The sequence below is a fragment of the Lepidochelys olivacea genome (genome assembly GCF_965140295.1).
Source record: "Lepidochelys olivacea isolate rLepOli2 genome assembly, chromosome: 7".
In the NCBI taxonomy this organism is placed as follows: Eukaryota; Metazoa; Chordata; order Testudines; family Cheloniidae; genus Lepidochelys; species Lepidochelys olivacea.
Window position 1 is genome coordinate 23,236,069 of NC_140417.1, and position 22,275 is coordinate 23,258,343.

Here is a 22,275-nt window from a genome sequence, read left to right on the forward strand (position 1 = left end):
CGGATGCATACCGTGGAAACTGCAGAAGACATTATATACACACAGAGACCATGAAACAATACCTCCTCCCACCCCACTGTCCTGTTGGTAATAGCTTATCTAAAGTGATCATCAAGTTGGGCCATTTCCAGCACAAAAAGCTGGAAATGGCCCAACTTGATGATCACTTTAGATAAGCTATTACCAACAGGACAGTGGGGTGGGAGGAGGTATTGTTTCATGGTCTCTGTGTGTATATAATGTCTTCTGCAGTTTCCACGGTATGCATCCGATGAAGTGAGCCGTAGCTCACGAAAGCTCATGCTCAAATAAATTGGTTAGTCTCTAAGGTGCCACAAGTACTCCTTTTCTTTATGTGTGAACAGAAGCTTGAAGGCCTGATCCATGGACTTTTTACAGTCATTGAGAATCTTTCCATTTGCTTTAATAGACTTTGGATCAGGCCTTAAGAGAGGTGACAGCAGGGAGCCACAAAAGAGAACGCTGAAAGGGAGGTTTAGGGTTTCTTTGACAAGAAAACTGAGGGGAGAAAAGGGAAAAATTACTGAACCCCAAAGATCATTTGAGGTGGCCTTTGTCTTTGGAGAACACTGACTCACAAAGTGTTATTCCAGTTATTTGCCAGTGTAAATGCCCTGAAATCAGGCCCTTTGTATTTAATTTTTATATCTGTGACTTGTCAGGAAAAAGGGAGAAAAAAAGAGAGCCAAATGGCAGAGATAAAATTATAGTAGTTGAAAGTATATTTTTTCCCTTGGAGTTTTATCACATCTAAAACTAGTCAAGGCAGGCAAAAGACTTTAATTAGGGATCAACCCTGCATTAATTGCACTCCCAGAACTCCCACTGGGTTGCAGAGTTTGCAAGGCAAATACTGGAACCTTGTGCTAGCCTATGACAGCCTGAAAGTGATTCTAAATGGACTATAAACAGAAGTGAAACTGACTAGTTGATTCTCAGAATCCAGGCTGAGATAAATGTAAAAGGTACTGGTGACAAGTAAATTTTAAATTTCTTTCAATTTTAATAATCTGAGGTGTGAAAGCTATTTGTCACATAGGTAAGCTCAATAAAATATATGACTTTTAACCTGACAGCGTACGTCAAAATAGGCTCAATTGATGAGTGTCAATACCAATAACTGATTTTTAGGCTAAGCAGCAACACAGGGCCTGATTTTCAGTTAGCAGGTAGGTGGATGTCTACATATGATATCAGTAAGAGTTTTGATTGACTGAGGCCTGGAGGACTTGTCCTTGCAATTTTAGTTCCAATTGGGACGTAATATTTAATTGCTTGGATCTCTCTAAACAATACCATAAATATTTGGTAGCGTGCATTACATCATTAGAACATTACCGTAATACAGTATTTTTTCTATTAAATGCCAGTGACCTGTCAGAATGTTAAAATATGTATCAATTTTAAATGCAGAATGAAAACTGTATTTCATTTGTTCAGGCATCAAAAATGAGAGTGAAAATAATATAGTCCTCATCTTGGAATCAAGCTCAGTTTGAAAATGAAACGGTTATACATGTTCAAGTATGTATTAATGGTTTATAACCTGTCCTTTAGAAATGCTTACTGTCATTAGGATTTAACAGCAAAATTCAACTGTCAGAGGATTTATTCTTATAAGAAAATTATATGCTTTCCTCCCCCCAGAAATATTTTATGATGAAGGCATATCACTTCGAGAGCAATCAGACATGCAAGTAGCCCTTCCAAAAATCAAGCAAGTTCTTGAAGAGATTTAAAAATAGAAAATTTTGAGTTTTATTATGGATCACAAGACTGAAGGGAAAAGGAAGCAGCGACATAGCTTGACTTTACTGGATCAATTAAACAGTATGAAAGAATTAACACAAATGATTGATGTGGTCCTTGTAGCAGAAGGTGAGAAGTTCCCCTGCCATAAATTGATATTGGCTGCATTCAGTCCCTATTTCAAAGCTATGTTTACCTGTGGCTTGCTTGAGTGCACCCAAAGAGAAGTGGTGCTCTATGACATCTCGTCAGAGAGTGTGTCCATAATACTCAACTACATGTACAGTGCAGATTTGCACCTCACTAATTTCAATGTCCAAAGTGTTGCTGTTGCTGCATTTTTTATGCAGATGGAAGATGTTTTCAATGTGTGTCAGAAATACATGATGGACCATATGGATGCTTCCAACTGTGTGGGGATCTACTATTTTGCAAAGCACATTGGGGCAGAGGAATTGTCCGATCAAACCAGGCAATATTTGTATCAGCACTTTGCTGAGGTGAGCTTGCATGAAGAAATATTAGAGGTTGAAGCACAGCAATTGCTGAGTCTCATAAGATCAGATGATCTGAATGTATCCCGGGAGGAGAGCATTTTGGACTTGGTCCTCAGATGGGTGAACCATAGCAGAAAATCACGTGTCGAGTACCTGATTGAACTCCTGAAGCAAGTGAGACTGGAACTTGTAAGTCCTTCTTTCCTAGTGGAAGCTCGGAAAAGGAACACGGTTCTTCTCTCTAACTCAGAATGTCATGATATGATTGATGGAGCATTAGAAACTATAAAGAAATCCACCCACCCCTCTCTCAGTCTTCGCTATGGCATGGAGACCACCAGTCTTCTACTTTGCATCGGCAATAATTCTCTGGGGATTCGATCAAGACATGGTAGCTATGCAGATGCCAGTTTTTGTTACGCTCCTGCAACACAAAAGACTTACTTCATTTCCTCCCCAAAGTATGGTGAGGGTTTAGGATGTGTGTGTACCGGTGTTGTCACTGAGAACAATGATATTATTGTGGCAGGGGAGGCCAGTGCTGCCAAAATGTCTAGACAAAAAACCAAGAACATTGAAATTTATAGGTGTGTATCCTCAAACAGGAGGAAAAAATTAATCATTGTTTTAAAGTTAAACAATAAATAATGTTCCTGGAGCAGAAAAAGGCCACTAGAGAAAGCATTCTTCTCCCCATATGTTTGTATGTGGATTTCAGGTACCCAAAGCAATTTGTTACAAAGGGCAATCTGTCCCTCTCCATGAAACACTGAGGCATCGCCTTCTATATTAAGGGCCAAATCCTGACCCTTTTACTCATGAGAAGGCCCATTGACTTAGATGGAATCCTTGTATAAGTAAAGTGAACTGGATTTCATCCTAAGTCTCTTTCTGTAGACCTCATATTCCCCTAACTGAAAGGTCATCAGTTTGTTAGTATTTTCTTTCCTGGATCATTCCTCCAGGTCATTTATTTAATAGTGGTGCTGATGTCTGAGATGTGGAAATTAATGAATGAGTTTGGTCATTCGTGAATCTACACCCAGCTTTAACTATACCATGCTGATGATGCATGGGAGCTAAAATGTAATAATCATAATCATAATAATAAATAATTATTAATAATTAATAATATTGAAACCTTCACTCTGTTTTTACTCATTCCTCACTCAGATAAACCCGCATTAAGGAACATAGGAGCTTTGCCAGAATCAAGACTGATTACAAAGTGAAGCCAACATCAGCAAATGTGGGGCCTAAATTGAGGCGCATAAATCCACAATTAGACACTTAAATAAATGTGGCCTTTGTTTCAGAGGTGCTACTGCAGGTTTCACTGAGTACAGTGGGAGTTATGAGCGCTCAGCTCATGCAAAATAAGGACACTTTAATTGTGGTCAATATTTTCAAACTTGGGTGCCTAGAATTAGGTTCCTAAGTCCCTACTAAAGCCCTGATATGCAAACACTTATGCATGTGAGTAATTTAATGCACATGACTAATCCCACTAAGTTCAAGGCTAGAAACGTTTCTTCTCTGTTGACAAGAGAAAGAACTTCTGTTGTCACTGTAACATCATCTGAAACTGGAGAAGGGAGATTTAAATACAAAATTGATATGATTTTATCAGAACCACAGTTTCTAATTTTGGATTTTCCTACAGGTACCGCAATAGAGGAAACCGGTTTTGGCAAAGTTTGTGCACTGCTCAGTTTCGTGAACTCTATGCCTTGGGCACTGTTCATAATGACCTGTATGTCATAGGAGGGCAAATGAAACTGAAAAATCAATATCTGGTCACAAACTGTGTTGAGAAGTATTCCATGGAGCAAGATAGCTGGAGAAGCGTGGCACCTCTTCCAGTGCAACTGGCCTGCCATGCTGTGGTAACAGTAAATAATAAACTCTATGTGATGGGAGGCTGGACACCACAGGTAAAGAAGTGTACTAATTATTTTATTCTATAAAAGCTAGCTAACCTGGCTTATGTGCTGCCTAACTTTGTGGCTCTTCTTGCATAGTTAAAATACCTCAGTTATAAGCAAAAAATAAATTGCACTCATTCCTCTCACATCTTTAATGGGAAAATCAAGCAGGCCAAAGAGGAATAATGTCCATGTCATATAATCTTCAATTTATATGCTACCCGTAATAAAGGCAGTTGTTTCAAAGGGAGTTTCTCAGTGAGAAAAAAATTAAAAATGCGTCCTGTCTAAACACAGTTTCACTCATGTTCCATTTTTAAATAGTCATGGGGTAAATCCTGAAGTCCTTACTCAGTTTTTAATCCAGCGAAACATTAATTAAAAAGAAATCATGGTGATGATTATACTTGGGTCTTCCCCAGCACTTTCACATCCCACTAGTTAATAATTGTCCTCTATAACTTTTCTATCAGCAGCAAATAGTTGTGTTTAAATAAGAGACAGAACAAATCCTGCATCTTGGCAGGATGTTAGACTAGATCAGTGGTTCTCAAACTTCATGGCACCGCCACCCCCTTCTGACAACAAAAATTACTACATGACCTCGGGACGCAGTGTCGAAGCCTCAGCCCACCTGAGCACCGCCACCCCAGGTGCCGGGGCCAAAGCTCAACCCTCACCACCCCATGCGGGAAGTGGGGCAAAGCCGAAGCCCAGGGCTTCAGCCCCAGGCAGGTGGCCTGTAACCTGAGCCACACTGCCACCCAGGGCTGAAACCCTTGGCTCGGCTTTGGCCCCAAGTGGTGGGGCTCAGACTTCAGCCTCAGGCCCCAGCAAGTCTAACACCAGCCCTGGTGACCCCATTAAAACGGGGTCGTGACCCACTTTGGGGTCCTGACCCATAGTTTGAGAACCCCTGGACTAGATGACCCTTGCGGTCCCTTCTAACTCTATGTTCTATGATTCTAAGACATGGACCCATACTGGAATCTAAAATCCAACCCCTATAAACTTTGGTAAATTTCAGGTCCAAATCCATATACAAGCTTCACAGCTCAGCTCCATTACTTGGGGAATCTTTTCCGTTTTTAGGTGTTTGGGTTTTTTTTTTTTTTTTTTATAAAAAGTTAAAACTTTCAGTGGAAAAGCAAAAAGAAAAGGAGTACTTGTGGCACCTTAGAGACTAACCAAGCTTTTCATCAAAAAATTAGTTTGGTCACAAATGCAATTTTCCACCAAAATAATTTGTTAGACTTTATTTGGGACATTTATAATATATGTTGTTGTCTGTAGGATATTAAAAATGTAATCACGTCTCATTGGTTTGGGACCACTTTTTAGAATCAAATCTTTAAAAATTTAAGACTAAAACATGTTCAGAAAACACAATTTCCATCTGTTAAGATATTCTGAGTTTGGAAATCCCTAAGGAGGAAAGAGAATGTTAAGAGAGTAGGTCTGACACTGAAACTGAGCAAAGATACTTTCTCTTTTTTAAATAATTAAAATACAAGGACGTACTTAACATGGAAATAATATGGCTGTAAAAAGCTCAAGCTGGGTGGTGTGTAATATAACAAAGATAGATGTTAAGGTAGACGCCCAGCTTTTGTCTAGCTTGATAGCTCTCTAAAACTAAGGAGAAAAATGCCTGAGAAGCTATTGTCCTGAATATTGAGCCAAGACTGTTAAAAACACACGCACCTGGGAACTGATACCTGCCAACTAGCACTTTCTGTGACAATTCAGGAGTACATATCTATGCATACAGTTGTTTGGGATGAGCAGTTTAGCATTAACTGGTAAGGAGTTACATAAGAATCTATCTGCACAGGTCAGAATGCATTAGCCACAGTGGTGAAATAAAGATTTTAAGACCAATGACCCAGCGGTAGGTGTGTTGCTTCAGTATTAGTATTCCCCTCTCAGGCACTAAGGGTGTATACTGGGGTGGGAAAACTATGGCCCATGGGCAACTTCCGGCCTGCCAGCCAATTTAATCCAGCCCTTGAGCTCCTGCTGAGGAGCGGAGTCTGGGGCTTGCCCTGCTCCTGCACTCCAGCCGGAGCGTGGGGTCGGGGGTCGCTCGGCATGTGCATGCCACCACTCCACAAGACTCCCACAAGCAGCGCATGTCCCCGCTCCGGCTCTTCCATTTAGGGGCAGCCAGGGGGCTCTACGTGCTGCCCCCGCCCCAAGTGCCACCCCCGCAGCTCCCACTGGCTGGGAATTGTGGGCAATGGGAGCTGCAGGGGTGGCGCCTACAGACGGGGCAGCGCACAGAAGCACCTGGCTGCACCTCTGCTTAGGAGCCGGAGGGGGCACATGCCACTGTTTCTGGGAGCTGCTTGAGGTAAGTGCTGCCCAGAGCTTGCACCCCTGAACCTCTCCCGTGCCCCAACCCCCTGCCCCAGCCCTGATCCCCCTCCCGCCCTCTGAACCCCTCGATCCCAGCCTGGAGCACCTTCTTGAACCCCAAACCCCTCATCTCCAGCCCCACCCCAGAGCCTGCACCCCCAGCCCGGAGCCCCCTCCCGCACCCTGAACTCCTCATTTCTGGCCCCACCCCAGAGCCCGTACCCCCAGCCAGAGCCCTCACCCCCCTCCTGCACCCCAACCCCAATTTTGTGAGCATTCATGGCCCACCATACTATTTCCATACCCAGATATGGCCCTTGGGCTAAAAGGTTTGCCCACCCCTGGTGTATATGTATGATATTGTCAAATGAGCAGTATGAAAGCATATTAAAGTTTCTCAGGTTAGGGGTTATGTTTATATTTGCGCAACCCTGAGCACTCATTCCATCAGCCTTGACAAAGATTAATAATATAACATTGCTATAGTGCCATAAGTGTACATGTCAGTTCACAGAACATAGTCAAAGATATGCTCTCCCCCCTGAGACCTTATAATTGAAATAAGACAAGGCAAACTCAAGACTGGACATATAACAACAGCTCAGGAGAGGGAGGGCCTTACTCACCACAGCATTACTCCAGTTCTGCACTGGTGTAACTGCACTGACGTCAATGTAAAATTGGAGTAGTGCAGTGAGTATCAATCAGGCCTATGGAACTGGGAGTTGTTAATAACGAGAAGGAAAGAAGGATTTTATGAAGAGGTTCTGTCAGAGGGTAGCTGGCCCTCTGAGGGGGTCCGGGGCTCAGCCTACCTATGAAGGCTCAACAAGGGGTACATGAGACAGCCCAGGTTCACCTGGGACTAATTACATCATTGAATAACTGAGAGGCCATTAATTAGGCAGGGAAGCACCTCGGCATCATAAAAGGAAGCTACTCTCAGTGGGGGTGGGCCAGAGAACAGAGGTTCCTGGGGAAGGGAACTGTCCTTACAAGGAGAAAGTTCTCAAGGGGAGCCTAGTGAGGGGACTCACCAGAAAAGGAAACCAATAAAGAATGTTCCTAGGTGGGAGAGGCTCCAAAGGGGAGGAGCTATGAATGCCAAGGCTTAGTGGCCCCTGTGGAAGGACTTCATCAGGTAGCAACAGAAGCCCCTGATCAGAGGAATTATAGGCTGTTCTGAGGATGGGTGGTCATGGTTTGATCTCTGTGAGGATCTTGACCCAGAATGAGAGACCCTTCCCCAGCCAATGACAAAAGGCCCTGGCTTCAGAAGATGATTCTGGGACAAGAGGTCCTTGCTGGTAAGGGACCTGGACATAAGTGGGGTTGATGGACTAAGTTTAATTCAGCCCCCTCCCTCTTCAGCTAGAGATGCAGAGGGGGAGGCCTGTTTGTATACGGTTCCACCTTTGGGTTACATAAACTAGACCCCTGCAGGGGCCCAGTTCAATACACATGTGTCTTGTTGCCCTTAGTGAAAGCCCACTGTGGAAACTGAGGCAGGGATGTAATTGTGATGCTATACTGAATGGCTGCTCCAGGAGTGAGGACCGCCATCACAGGTAGGTTTGGGAGGAGGCTGATGAGGGCAGTGAGATGGTTGTGGATTCTGGGAGCAGAATGGAAGAAAAGTGTGAGGTTGAGTGTTCTGTACACAAAAAGCAAAGCGTGCACGTTCAGTGTAAATTACTTTCATTATCTAGCCTTTGATTCCTTGCCCATTGCCATGATGTCAGAGTGTCTTTATACTAAGGAAAACAACAAGCAAAAAAGAACAAATATAACAACCCCATGAGTAAGCAGAGTATGCGTGTGTGTGCTCTCTCTCTCATTGAAATACTTCAGAGTCCTCCCCCACAGCAGACTACTTACATTTAAAGGGGCCGTCACATAATTATAGCGGAAAAACATAATTATAGCTGCTTATGTAACACCAAAAGAGGGAGAAAATGGGGAGGAAGACTGGAATAAACCGGGGGGGCAGGAGTGGGTATGGGAGGGGTATAATGGGAACAAAGCTGTAGTTGGAAGCCAGGGGGTTATTATTAAAACTATTAAATGGAAAGATTTAGCAATTGTTCAGTTTTAATTATTTGTTGATTAAATAAATAGACATTAATTCAGAACAAATATTGTATATAAAGAGGTTCTTAAAACAGCCTTTAAAGTACCCCATCAAAACTCATGGTACAGCATCAGTAACCAAGTAAACAGAAATTCAGTCTTCAGGAGAAAGGTTTTGACTTATTCTTACAGCTTCACAGAGGCCTTGTAAAAGAGCTATGTTCTGTCAGAACTGCGTCCATAGATGTTTTGTTATTACCCAAATCCTCCGCTTTTTTGCCATAGAATATAAATGCACTGTTATTCATCTGTCTTCTACAATGTACTTCTAGCCACAAGTCATGGGTGCTGGTAAATCGTAGTGAGTATTAATCACTTCACAGCTATAATTGATGTGTTTATGTTATTTATCTGCTCAGCTGTCTCCTGTGATTAATTGCACGCAGGCATGTCCAGAGGGCTCCAAATGTTGTATTATTATATGACTGTCATATTTCATACAGATGGATCTCCCTGACGATGAGCTGGATCGATTAAGTAACAGAATGTTGCAGTATGACCCAGGCCGAGACAAATGGACAGAGTGCACACCAATGAAGTACTCCAAATACCGTTTCAGCACAGCTGTAGTCAACAGTGAGATTTACGTCTTGGGTAAGAGGAAACAGATTTTTAACAGATAGCACAACCACTTTTTATTTTTTCCAGCAATTTGCCTCCGTGAAATGAAAGACTGCCCCTTTTGTTTTCAACAGTAGGGCAAAGTATATTGGACTCAATGGATTGAGTTTTTCATTTTTTTCATAATTTCTTGCATTCTTAAATTCAGTTAGGTGAACCTGAAATGAAACTTTATTGCTCTGGCTTAATATCGTTTCTTTAACCCCTTCCATCTGAGGATCTCAATGTTCATGAATCCAGACTCACAACACAGCCCTTTTGGGTAGGGAAGTATCATTACTATCATTTTACAGCTGAAGAAACTGAAGTACAGAAAGGTGAAGTAACTTGCCCAAGAGATCTGGCAGGGAGAGACTAGACCCCGGCTATCCCAATTTCGTGCCTTAATCTCAGGACCAGTCTTTTTTATTTTGGGGTCCAGTGCAACTTCCATTAAAGTCAATGGGAAGATTCCCATCCACTTTGCTACTGTCAAACCAGAACGAAGAGAAGGTGATGGTTTAATGCAGAAAAAGAATGAAGGCGTTTCAGGCATAGGGGGAAAAAGCAGGAAAAATACATAGCTTGGAAGGAGAGTAGACAACAGGAAGGGGAGTGGGAGGAAATGAGAGCAGAATTATAGGCAAGGGCTTGACTGTGCAAGGCCTTGAAAAGATGAGGGTGAGAAACTTGAATGTGACATGGAATAAAAGAGGCAGTCAGTAGAGGGTTTCCAAGAGGAGAGTGATATGAGGGGAGTATCCTTGAGTAGCAGAGGAGGAAGATGACTTCCACCCTGCCCTTATCTTGGTTTAGAGAGACCCTTGTCTTCAGCGGAACCGAGTGTCCCCATAGGCATAGCCAGGAATAAGCATCAAAAAGTGGAAAACAGTTAGTGCCAAAGGTCACTGGCAGGTGAACTTCAGCATGTTGTCAGATAAAGGTAGTGTTGCCTATGTAGGTTTAAAGGTGCTTTGAGATAACCAAATATAGATGAAGTCCAGTCCTCTGTGGTAGGTACAATAATGAAAGCTTGAAACAGGCCATGTAGTGCATAAGTAGAGGCAGCAGCAATGGCAAGGAAGAAAGAGGCTCTATTCAAATATTTCTGGAACAAGTGTCCTGAGATCAAGACCAAGAATTCTGTGATGATACAAAAAAGACAGGGAGAGAAAAATGAAGCAGTCTTGGGATGCATTTGATTAAATAGGTTGGCAGTCTTCTGTACAGTAAATGTGATACTGTAACACAGAGAAGCTTTCTGAAGAGCTGTGGTTAGTAAAGAAAAACTACATTAAGTGTCCTCAGTCTAAAATGTCACATGGCAAGAACCATGTATCACAATGAATAAAAGAATGAAATATATATAGTTTTGCTGAAAGTGACATTTTAGTCTGAAAAGTGGCTGCAAGAATGGCAATGTGGAGTTCCACGTTTATGGTCTCTTCCTTAACTCAAGATTTGCTTCGTTCACAAGTGAAAAGCTGTATTCTGCTATTTAAAACTGTCAGTGCCACAAACTGAGCCAGGGTTCTGAATGTCAAGTTGTGTTCTCTCTTGCTTGCCAGTCAATACCAATAACAAAGATTCTGTATGTGGAACTTTGCTAACAATTCTGTTGATGATGTGTGAGCCAGACGAGAAGCCTGCTCCTCTCCCATCACTGTGTCAATTCTTCAGGTCTAACAGAGCAAAAGGAGGTTAAAACATTGGGGCTGACCTTGCATACCTTTACATGCATAGTTCTTCCATTATAGCAGCTCCACTGAAATCAAGGGGATTATTCATGTGAGTAAGGATTTGCAGGATTGGGCCCTGTCATAGACTTGCTGGTCCTTCAAGAGGATTTGGACTTAGGTTCACCTGTGACAGATCAGCTACCCTCCCCACCCAGCTGATTGTGATCAGCTGGGGATCAGGTGGCTCAATTCACTTATCAGACCCAGATGGTGAAGAGTTGAGTGAGAGAGCTTATTTGTGGAAGAGAGCTACAGGAGGGTGATTGTCTCCTGTGACAGGCCCTGAAGGGAAGAGGTCCTATTGCGACCCGGGAAGTGGGCGGGCGTAGCCTGTCCACTGCTAAAGGATCCCCCTCCAGCCTAAGAGGGGGATCCACAGGACCGGGACACCAAATAATTCCGGGGGACAATTAATGAAATAACAGAGACAGGAGTGTGGTCAAAGGGTCAAATGAAGGGAACCAGACGGGGACACTGAAGGGAAGAGGTGGTAGGGAAGAAGGAGTCTCCTGCGGCAGGCCTAGGAAAAAGCCAACTCCCAAGCAGATGGGCTGGAGATAGGTTGGGATTAAGGATGCAGCCTGGGGAGAATCAGACTGAGGGAAGGAATCCAGGGAACAAGCCTAGAGGGTCAGCAGCTTGGTAGGAGCAGAGCCTCTTCAGGAGAAAGTCTGGAGGGTTAGCATTCTACAAGAGTGGAGGGTAGCCTATAAGGGGCAGAAGGCCCTTTTGTTTTATATTTTCTTTGGGCTGGAGACTGCTACTTGACAGTGTCTGTGGCAGGACAGTGGTTGGGACTAGGAGGGGAACAGATAGTGTCCCTGCTGCAGTATGTCACAGCGGGTCTCAAAGGGGTATCAGGATGCTGTGCTGCCACAGACCTTTAGTTTTGTAACTAAAAATAAGCAAATGGGATTAAAGGCACAGAGGCCAGAATCTGATCTCTCATAAAACAGTGTAAATTGGAAGTAACTCCACTGAAGCGAGTAGAGTTACTTGGAATTTACATTGGCATTAACTGAGATCAAAATCCACTCCAGGGAGCAGTTCTCTTGAGAAAGACAGTGCTATGTTTCCAGTCACACTGCTGACCATATTTGCACTTCAGTTAAAATTGGCATTTTGTAGGCTGGTGCTGGCAGTGACCATCTTGCTTACAAGACAGTTTTTTCTAGTAAAATAATAATAATAAAAAAAATCCTACAGAAAGAAAACAAAAGACAGATTTCTGGACACATTGTGCCTTTAAATACACTGCAGAAACTCTGTTATGTCACCAGAATTACTGCAGATTTACACCAACGCAACTGAGGGCACAATTGCACTTAAAATTCCTAACAGTAACCATCTGAGAGTCCTGTGTAAAAGATTGCAAACCATTTTCCCTCTCCAAGCTGAAAAAGAATTCTAATATTAAAACAGGTTGGTGACAGCCTGGTAGTCACTGGTATTGGTGTTTCATTCTGCTAGTGTCACAAATGGTCTCATCTCTAGCACTAGGCTTCCACATGCCAACTAGAATTAAAACCTTGCACAAAAAATACACGCCATGGTTTATTCACAGTGACAAGTGTGTGTTACCTTGTGAATTCTCAGATTGTTGGGCTACAAAAATGGATACACTTCTCCTTATAAAGACAGTTGTGATGGTGTCCTCGCTAGGCAGACAGACAACTCGTGACAGTAGAAAGAACAAGTTGAAAGCTTTCTTAATCTGGTTGCCGAAGCTCTTGGTCATGCAGATGACATCCATGAGAGAATGAGAGTGGAAACAACCAGGGCTGATGTGGACAGGCCAAAGAATAATAACTGTCATGGGGAATGGTTAAAATCCATGGCCAGCTGCTCAAAGGCAAGGATCCTCAGGACATTACATTGTTTCACAGGGAATGTCAAGCACTGTGGGAGACAAAAAAAAGACTGACAATGCCAATTTGTTCCAAAAGCCAGATTCTGAAGACTTTCTGAGGGACTCCCTGTATACTGTGTCCCCCCGCGATACTATGCATTATGGCTGCCATTCCAGAGAAGCTATGCAGACTTGATAAATCTGCAGCCAATTTGCAGATTATGGTGTAATTTCAGTAGAGCTGGCAAAGGGAGGTGTAACTTTACCTCCCTGTGTTGCTAAGTTACTGTGACCTGGGGAGAGAGTTACTCTAGTGGAGGTGAGGTAGTGTTCTTCCCTCTACCCTCGGTGAGGATTCCAGATGATGGGTATGGCTTTAATTCCCACCAGGGCTCTATACAAGCTCTGCTTTTGGGAGCATCTGAGGAGGCACTGAACAAACCTACTGTGCAGAGACTCTGAACATGCTTCTCTCCCTCCCAGTGCTACCCTCTTCTCAGGCTGCACTTATGGTATCTGATGTAAATGTAGTTGTGGCCTTTGTGTGGAAGAACATTGTCTCCGTGGGTTCCCTGAGAGCTGCATGCATCTTAGAGGGTCCACTGGTTTGTGGAACAAACCTCACCTCCCCCGCCCCCCCGCTTCCATAAGGGGAAAACCCTGTCTTCTTAATAGAATGATGAGAAGGAAACTCCATGAAAGAAAACTCATGGAGATCCCTGCTGCCTGTGTGATTTAAATAAATAAATGGGAGAGAATATAGCCTCTCCTTGAATAAATGCTCAGCTCATAAGAATGGTATTGCAGAAAGGCTAGACTTAACTCATTTCAAACAAAATTTAACACCTGCATCCAAACTAAATAAGATTTTGGGTTTTTTTGAAGCAGGGTCCGTGTCTTCCTGTATGTTTGAACAGCAACCAGCACCATGAGGCCCTAAGCAGGACTAGGGCTTCTGAGTGCTACTGGAATTCAAATAAATAACTAAAGAAATTAGCTAAGACCAATATGAAGCAAAAGGCATGCATGCCATATTTGCTTTGAGTAAATTGCCATAACATAATTTTTTATATTTGGATCCAGATTCTGCTCTCAGTTCCATGGTGTAACTCTGTAGTAACTCTGTTGACTTCAGTGGCGATACTCCAGACTTACACCATTCTAACAGATCAGTATCTGGCTTTCAGTCTTTCATGTGTTACTGTTGGCACAGAACATAGAATACACAGGCACTGCCCAAGAATATTCTCAGTCCAAATGAGAACTGAACATGCTGACCCTGGAGACTAACTACTCCAGATCCTTTGGTGTGAGAGAACCTGTGACAGAATATGGACAGTGCTTTATTTAAATTCCAAACTAGAAATACACGTGGATAACTACATAAGGCCTGATTCTGGTCACACACCAACTTTACACCTATGTAATTCCACTTACTTAAATTAAGTTATTCCTGTGTTACACTGATGTAAGGGATATGAAAAACATTCATACTGTTTGAGTGATTGTATTGTTCACAGAACCTATACCATGTGTCTTTTATCAGCTGTTCTACTTAGAATTGGTTGTTGCAACAGATAATGTTCCTGGAGACTCTTATGCTATTTAAATGGCATACATAATCCTTCCAAGTAAATGAACAGCCTTTCCTGAGGCTCAGAATCCTTTCTCCTATTCACCACATTCGACTGATCTTAGCTCTTTCTCTTCATATTTTCCCAGGAACATAACTATATTCGTTAGAAAGCTCAAGAAAGAGTGGTATTGTGTTCTTAATGACAGAGCCAATTGAGATACTTCTGGAAGAAAACCAGATGGGAAGGCTCTATTTAAGGTCATGCATTTTAATCTCTTGCTTAAAAATAAAAAAAGAAATCCTTTGCATCTGAGACTGTGAAAACTCATTACGACTGATGAGTAAATTAGAAAAAGACCTGCCAAATGCACCAGCTCATGCTAAAACACTTTCAAAAGAACTGCAGTCTTTGAAATATAGGTCAGTGGTAAGTGATATTGCATCAGCATAAGGGCATTAGTTCTGCATTGTTTTTATGTTATGTAATCCCTGTTTTTATAAATAAGAAAATATAGAAGGAATTAAATGAAAAATCCTGTTAGTAAGGACTTGGGAATCAAAGAATCTTTGTTTATCCTCCTTACTCTGGAATACCACCTCATTAAAACAGAGTTTTCCCTGAGCTCTTGCTGAGAGCTTCTCTTTAAACTTTTAAGCAGTTAAATGAGGTTCAATTAAATTCTGAATGTTTCCCTCATAAAATACTTATTTGAATGTGGTACTCAGGGGTCTCTCTGGGAAGGAAGGTTTGTGTAGGAGGAAGTAGAAGGAGAAATTTTAACTTTCATGCTTCAGTATTAACTGTGCCTTTGAATAAATTATGGTGCTTCTAAAGTAAACATGTCTATTCATAAATACATTCTGGATTTCCTCTGAGTAGCAGATAATGGGCCCAATTCTGCCCTTGGTTACCCCTGTTCACGTCTGACTGTGGTAAGTGAGCTTGCATGGCAGTTGAACCAAGAGCAGAATTTGGCCTGATTCTGGCTATCAGAAGCTCCCCCATGTCATTGAGAGGCTACCAGCAGGTTGTAGGAGAAGCTGGAACTGAAATTGTGGCTTGTTGGCAACCGTTTGCTTTTCTCATGCCTGCTTCCAGTCAAGCTTTTCCTTCATGTTTTGCTACAAGACACATTACGTCATCTGTTTTCTCTGCAATAGTAAAGAATGGCAGGTGGTTTTCAATTCCATCTCCGTAAGAGTCTGTCAGAGCTAGCATTATGGCTCCCTTATTTCTCCCTGAAACCAATTATGCAGCACTGGTTTACAGGGAGTGAGAGAGCAATGCAAGTCCTAATACTCAGCTTGAGTGCTGTTAAAGAGTAATGACGGGAAATGTTACGTAAGGGTTTAGAGCTATTAAATCCATTGTGGATTCCAGAGATCAATTTAATAGTGAATTATTTTACAGAAAGAGAGGTAGCAAAGGAGCTTAGATTTCACTTGCTTATTGGTGAACCTGCTCTGTTTTTTCATCTTCATTTCTCTTTGATAAAAATTCAAACAAGGACTGAGAATACTTTACACTGCCTGTGTATTGTGATCAAAGGGCGTGAGAAGGTGGGGAAGTATTACAGTCCCCATTTGACAGAGCTTAGATGATCTGTAATTTCACCTGCATACATTTTTTTTGCACAACCAACTTGGGACCTCTCTGTGGCAAATACCCACCACACTCATGGAAGTTTGTGGGCTTTGTGGGTGCTCAGTTCTACCGAAAATCAAGCCCCATGTGTCTCAAGTTGAGTATCAGTGAACTAAGGCACGCAAAATTAGTGGCCGTTTTCGGAAATTTAGGCTTCAGTAGCATGGCTGAGGTAATATAACCCATGTCTCTTGATGCCGAGGTCGGTATCAGACCCAACCCCCACTCCCTCACAAAAGGGATATATTTATGGGTATTTTAAGGCTCTAATCACCACTCCAACTAAGCACTAGCACAGGGGAGTACTACTAGTTACTTCCATCCCTCCCCCACCATCTCTACAGAGATACCCACCCAAAATCCTGAATACTCAATTTTTCCATGAGTTTAAGTTTACCCATCTTTTCATACCACTGTTCCCTTTACCATTTCCTATGTTTAGTTATTGTGATGGATGTGACTCAAATCCCATTTAGTCTCACTGTATAAGAATAAGGGAGGTGGAGGGGAAGAGAGTTGTCCTAAAGTGAAACAATATTCTTTGCCTTCAGCCAATCAACAACGTGTGGGTATATGTAAGGCACAGCACTGTATCTCATTGAAATTCTGAGGATGTACTGATCATATCACCTACCCTGCATCGTCTTCTTTCATCAAAAGCCTTGTCTTGTAATCCTGATTTCTTAATAAAGACTAGGTATTGTATTTATATATTTATTTTACTAATGGAGCCTCAGGTTAAATTCAAAGTCCATTAGAACTGCTGCTTGCAGAGTGCCCTTGAAAGTGTGTTTGATTGCAGAACCATCCAAGCATGATAGGGAAAGCTCTGAAGCATTAACGGCTTTGGGAACACAAAGGTGGCTTTGCCGACTTATTTTAGTCCCACAGTGGCATCTGAACTGTCTCCTGGGGAAAGAAAATAACATAAAGAGTCTATATGTTGAAATGGTGTGTTTGCAAGGGACAGTGCTCTGGAATTAAATCCTCTTTTGTGACAGATGTGAAAATGACAGGCAGAGAAATGTTCAAAACTCCCAGAGTGAAATCCACCTCTCCCTGCACAAAGGTCAAGTAATCGGGCTTTGCGCAGAGAACAAAGCTGGGTGGTGGTGGAAAGAGATTGAATTCACCCACTCTGTTAATGGCAAAAGTCCACAGGGAGATGGGGCGGGGGAAGGGGAAAACAATGCAGACCTTCTAGCTGCCGTTCCAGACTATAGGCTGAAACAGCAGTTGCTGCTCCTTCATACACCATATACAGGAGTTTTGGGTCAGTGGAGCCATTTATTTTTCATGGCACCTCTGCACAGCTCTAGGTAGTTTAAGATATGCACAATTAAAAGGGTAAAAGTCCAGAATAGAGAGGCATGCCCCCATCATATCAACATTGTCCTGCCAGAACATTTGGCAGGACAGCTGCCTCCCCCAATCAGCTATCACATCCAATCTCTTCTGTTTTTTCTGGATGCTTCCCAAGGCTTTTCACACTATTTCCATCTTGTGTGAATTGAGCTTCAGACAGTTCTCCCTCATCCACTTCCCAGTCTCAGCCAAACACCAAGTCAGTTACTTAACTGCTGCAGCCAGGTCAAATGAGGTAGAAATGCAGCCTGAAGGTACCACAGCAGTCCACATGTTCTGACTAACCTTCTTGACGACTTCATAAACTCATTGTACAGGAAGGGCAATAAGGTAGAACCCTCTGGACTGGAGTGTGAGCAGTTGCAATATACAGTAGATTCTGACAAAGAAAAGCTTCTTCATTTCCAACCATCTCCAACCATGCCTCCACTCAAGGGCCAGTTTGAGTTTCCTTCACTGTAAGGAATTTCTGCATTGTGGATAAAAGTTGAAAGGACGGGCTTTAATTGTCAGCCTCTGTGGAACGGAATCTGTGTCTTCTTTCTTGGAGTATTGGCAAGTCATGCCTACTGAGATCCTGGAGACAGTGCAGGAGCTTTGAGTTGCTACCTGCAAGTGTGTGGCTAAGCAACTCTAGCAGTATCTGGAGTTTGCAGATTCCTTTGCATTATCTGCTAGCTTATTTCAGTGTTAGCATTATCTTAAAAGAGAAGCATAAAGCCATTCTCCTCTGGGTCTGATTCCTCATTGCTTAGAATACCCTTTTAGAAGCTTGAAAATTATATTTTATTCCCATCTGATTTTTTTTCTCATTTTCTGTTTGCCAAGCATTGATTTTTGTCTGTCTTGAATGAAGCTGAAATTGGATTTCTCTGTAATGGCTTGGTAAGGTACACATAAAAACTTAGACATTTCATATCTAGAGGACTTTTCCCATCTGATTATAACTACTTTTAGACAGGTAAAATTTAAGGCCTAAACTGGTTGATGGCAGTTTATTTAATTTTTTTAATATACTAGTGTTTAGTTTAGGCTTTGAAAGTGACTGGTGATAGACCATTAAAGTTTATTTCTTTAATAATTATACAAGGAAAATGTTTCAGTTTTCTCTCCCAGGGTTGCCACCATGAGTTCCTGTATTTGGTGAAGTTTTGGATTTTCTGCTAAAGCAGATTACTGGCATGTTACACACATGGTGCTGATTGAATTCTATTCTGGTTCAGTGTAAATTGTCCTTTTCATTCCTTCCAAAATTGCAGTGCCCATGATTATTGCATTTTTTATTGTAGTTACAAAATTCACAAGATGATTAAAAGAATGGTAATAATGTTCCTTAGAAAGTTCCAGAGGTGGCTCTCCCAGTGAGGCACTTGGGACAATACCATGTTCACAAAAGCTAGGCAACTAATCAGAGTCAAATAAACTTACTGCCATCCCCATCCACTGCTATTCACAGCTTTAATTTAAACAACAAAGATCTTCCATCCTTCAGATGAAGGATCCATGTAGGAGCAGATACTTCTGCACCCTACACTGTTACTCACATTCCACCAGTGGATACCATAGAAGCAGTGCTTTTGGGAGGCCACTTGATTAAACAGCCTGGCTGTCATATTAAAGGACCAAGGGGTACTTTAAAGGTACCCTTGAGAAACGAAAACATAGTCAGCTAAGGAAGAAACAGTGTCCCACCTTTATAGGTTAAGACCAGCATCTTAAATCCTGCTAGGAACCATTAAAGAGTCAGGGCCGAGTACTGTGCACCAGTTTAGTATGCTCTTGGTATGAAGCACCATTTAATAAGAGTGCAGAATTCAGCTGTCCAAACTTTCATTGCCAAATAGTCTTAAGGCATAGCTCCATTGAAATGGGATTATAACGAAGGCATGAATAACTGTAGAAGGTGTGAATTGAAGGAGCAGGTTGCCTTTTTCTCACCAGGAACAGATAGAAAAGAGCAGTTTTGATCACAGCTGCCACCTGTGCCTCTTGGAATAGCTTAGGATCGAATATGACCTCCAACTGCAAACCTGTGCAAGAGGCAGCATGTGCTCTTCCTCGGTCGATCAATAGGATTGATGGGACCACTGCCATTTTTTCTGGATACTTATCCATCCTGTCCACAGTATCTCCACTGTGTGGAGGTTGAGTTTTGGTCAGCTCACCCTCATCCAAACCGCCACTTGCACCCGAACACTGAGTAAATTACAGACCCTCCACAGCTGCCGGTCCAGTCTGTTAACTGAAATAGCAGTTACTGCCCCTCCACACACCCTGTGCCGGAGTTGTGGGCCACTGGAACCACATCACGTATATTTTCTAGCACCTTTACACAGCTCTAGGTAGTTTGATATGCACAATCAAAAGGGTAAAAGACCAGAATAAAGAGATCTTGCCCCATTATATCAACGCTCTCCTGCCAGATTGCTCTGCAGAACAACAGCCTCCCCCAAACAGCTACCACTTCCCATCTCTGCCACTTTTTCTGGATGCCTCACCAACCTATCCACATTATCTCCATCTTGTGTGTGGATCAGCTTCAGCCATCTTGCCCTCAACCAACCCCCTGGCCCAGCCAAACTCTGAATCAATTGCACAACTGCCCCAACCAGGTCAGGTAAAGTAGAAATGAGCATCCTCAGCTACCTGAAAGCACCACAGCTCCCAGATTTATGGCCTGTTAGAATGAACCCACTGACCCTTGATGGTGAGGTATATGACTATGAAACTTTTTTGAGCAGGGATATATACACAACATTGATTTCATGCCTGGGCCATGACCAGGGCATCTAGGTGCTACGGTAATACAAATAATAATAATGATCCAAGGCACATTAAAATAAATGGGAGGGAGATTTCTCATTGGCTTTACTGGGCTTTGGATCAGGCCCTAAGCTCCCAAACTCCTGTATCAGTTCACTGCTGTGAACTCAAGGTAAAAGTGGGGATGAGTGGTCTCCTCTTTGGTTGCTCTAAAATACTGATCAGGAATAGCGAGATGTGCCTAGGGCATTACAGCCCCCACCTTTACAGAGCCCCTCACAAATGCCTTTGGAGATGGTACAAAAGGTTAAAAATAGGGCTGGCAAACTATTGAAAAAATTAATCACAATTAACGATGCGATTAATCGCACTGTTAAACACTAATAGAATACCATTTATTTAAATATTTTTGGGTGTTTTCTACATTTTCAAATATATTGATTTCAATTACAACACAAAATACAAAGTGTACAGTGCTCACTTTATATTTATTTTTATTACAAATATTTGCACTGTAAAAAACAAAAAAAATAGTATTTTTCAATTCACCTAATACAAGTACTGTAGTGCAATCTCTTTATCATGAAAGTTGAACTTGCAAATGTAGAATTATGTACAAAAAAAAACTGCATTCAAAAATAAAACAATGTGAAACTTTAAAGCCTACAAGTCCACTCAGTCCTACTTCAGCCAATTGCTCAGACAAACAAGTTTGTTTACATTTGCGGAGATAATGCTGCCTGCTTCTTGTTTACAATGTCACCTGAAAGTGAAAACAGATGTTCGCATGGCACTGTTGTAACCGGCGTCGCAAGATATTTACGTGCCAGATGTGCTAAAGATTCATATGTCCCTTCATGCTTCAGCCACCATTCCAGAGGACATGTATCCATGCTGATGATGGGTTCTGCTCGATAATGATCCAAAGCAGAGCAGACTGATGCATGTTCATTTTCATCATCTGAGTCAGATGCCACCAGCCGAAGATTAATTTTCCTTTTTGGTGGTTCGGGTTCTGTAGTGTCCGCATCTGAGTATTGCTCTTTTTAAGACTTCTGAAAGCATACTCCACACCTCATCCCTCTCAGATTTTGGAAGGCACTTCAGATTCTTAAACCTTGGGTCGAGTGCTGTAGCTATTTTTAGAAATCTCACTCACATTGGTACTTTCTTCGCATTTTGTCAAATCTGCAGTGACAGTGTTTGTAAATCAAACATGTGCTGGGTCATCATCCGAGACTGCTATACTATGAAATATATGGCAGAATGCAGATAAAACAAAGCAGGGGACATACAATTCTCCCCCCAAGGAGTTCAGTCACAAATTTAATTAACATACTATTTTTGTAACGAACATCATCAGCATGGAAGCATGTCCTCCGGAATGGTAGCTGAAGCATACGAATGTTAAGCATATCTGGCACGTAAATACCTTGCAATGCCAGCTACAAAAGTGCCATGTGAACGTCTGTTCTCACTTTCAGGTGACATTGTAAATAAGGGTATGTCTATACTACCCGCCGGATCAGCGGGCAGCGATCGATCCAGCAGGGGTTGATTTATCGTGTCTAGACTAGACGCGATAAATTGACCCCCGAGCGCTCTCCCATCAACTCTTATACTCCACTGGCATGAGAGGCGCATGTGGAGTCGACGGGGGGAGTGGCAGCAGTCGACTCACCGCAGTGAAGACACCGCGGTGAGTAGATCTAAGTACACTGACTTCAGCTACGTTATTCACGTAGCTGAAGTTGCGTAACTTAGATCGATTTCCCCCCACCCCCCCCAGGGTAGACCAGGCTTCAGAAGCAGGCAGCAGTATCTCCCATAAATGTAAACGAACTTGTTTGTCTTAGTGATTGGCTGAACAAGAAGTAGGACTGAATGGACTTGTAGGCTCTAAAGTTTTACATTGTTTTGTTTTTGAGTGTAATTATGTAACAAAATATTATCTACATTTGTAGATTACACTTTCACAATAAAGAGATTGCACTACAGTACTTGTATGAGGTAAATTGAAAAATACTATTTTTTATAATTTATTATAATATTTGTAAT

The 22,275-nt window shown here is 42.2% G+C and overlaps 1 protein-coding gene across 1 annotated transcript in view; it reads left to right on the plus strand.

The window, feature by feature from the left end:
* Positions 1–1,784: 1,784 nt before the first annotated feature.
* KBTBD12 (kelch repeat and BTB domain containing 12) overlaps positions 1,785–22,275 on the plus strand; it is a gene marked incomplete at its 5' end in the record, with an annotated part of 47,566 nt that continues 27,075 nt past the window's right edge. The window contains 3 exons of the mRNA XM_084633454.1: positions 1,785–2,854; positions 3,931–4,201; positions 9,124–9,274. Of these exons, the coding sequence (XP_084489580.1) occupies positions 1,785–2,854; positions 3,931–4,201; positions 9,124–9,274 (1,492 nt within the window). The remainder of the gene's footprint in view (positions 2,855–3,930; positions 4,202–9,123; positions 9,275–22,275) is intronic.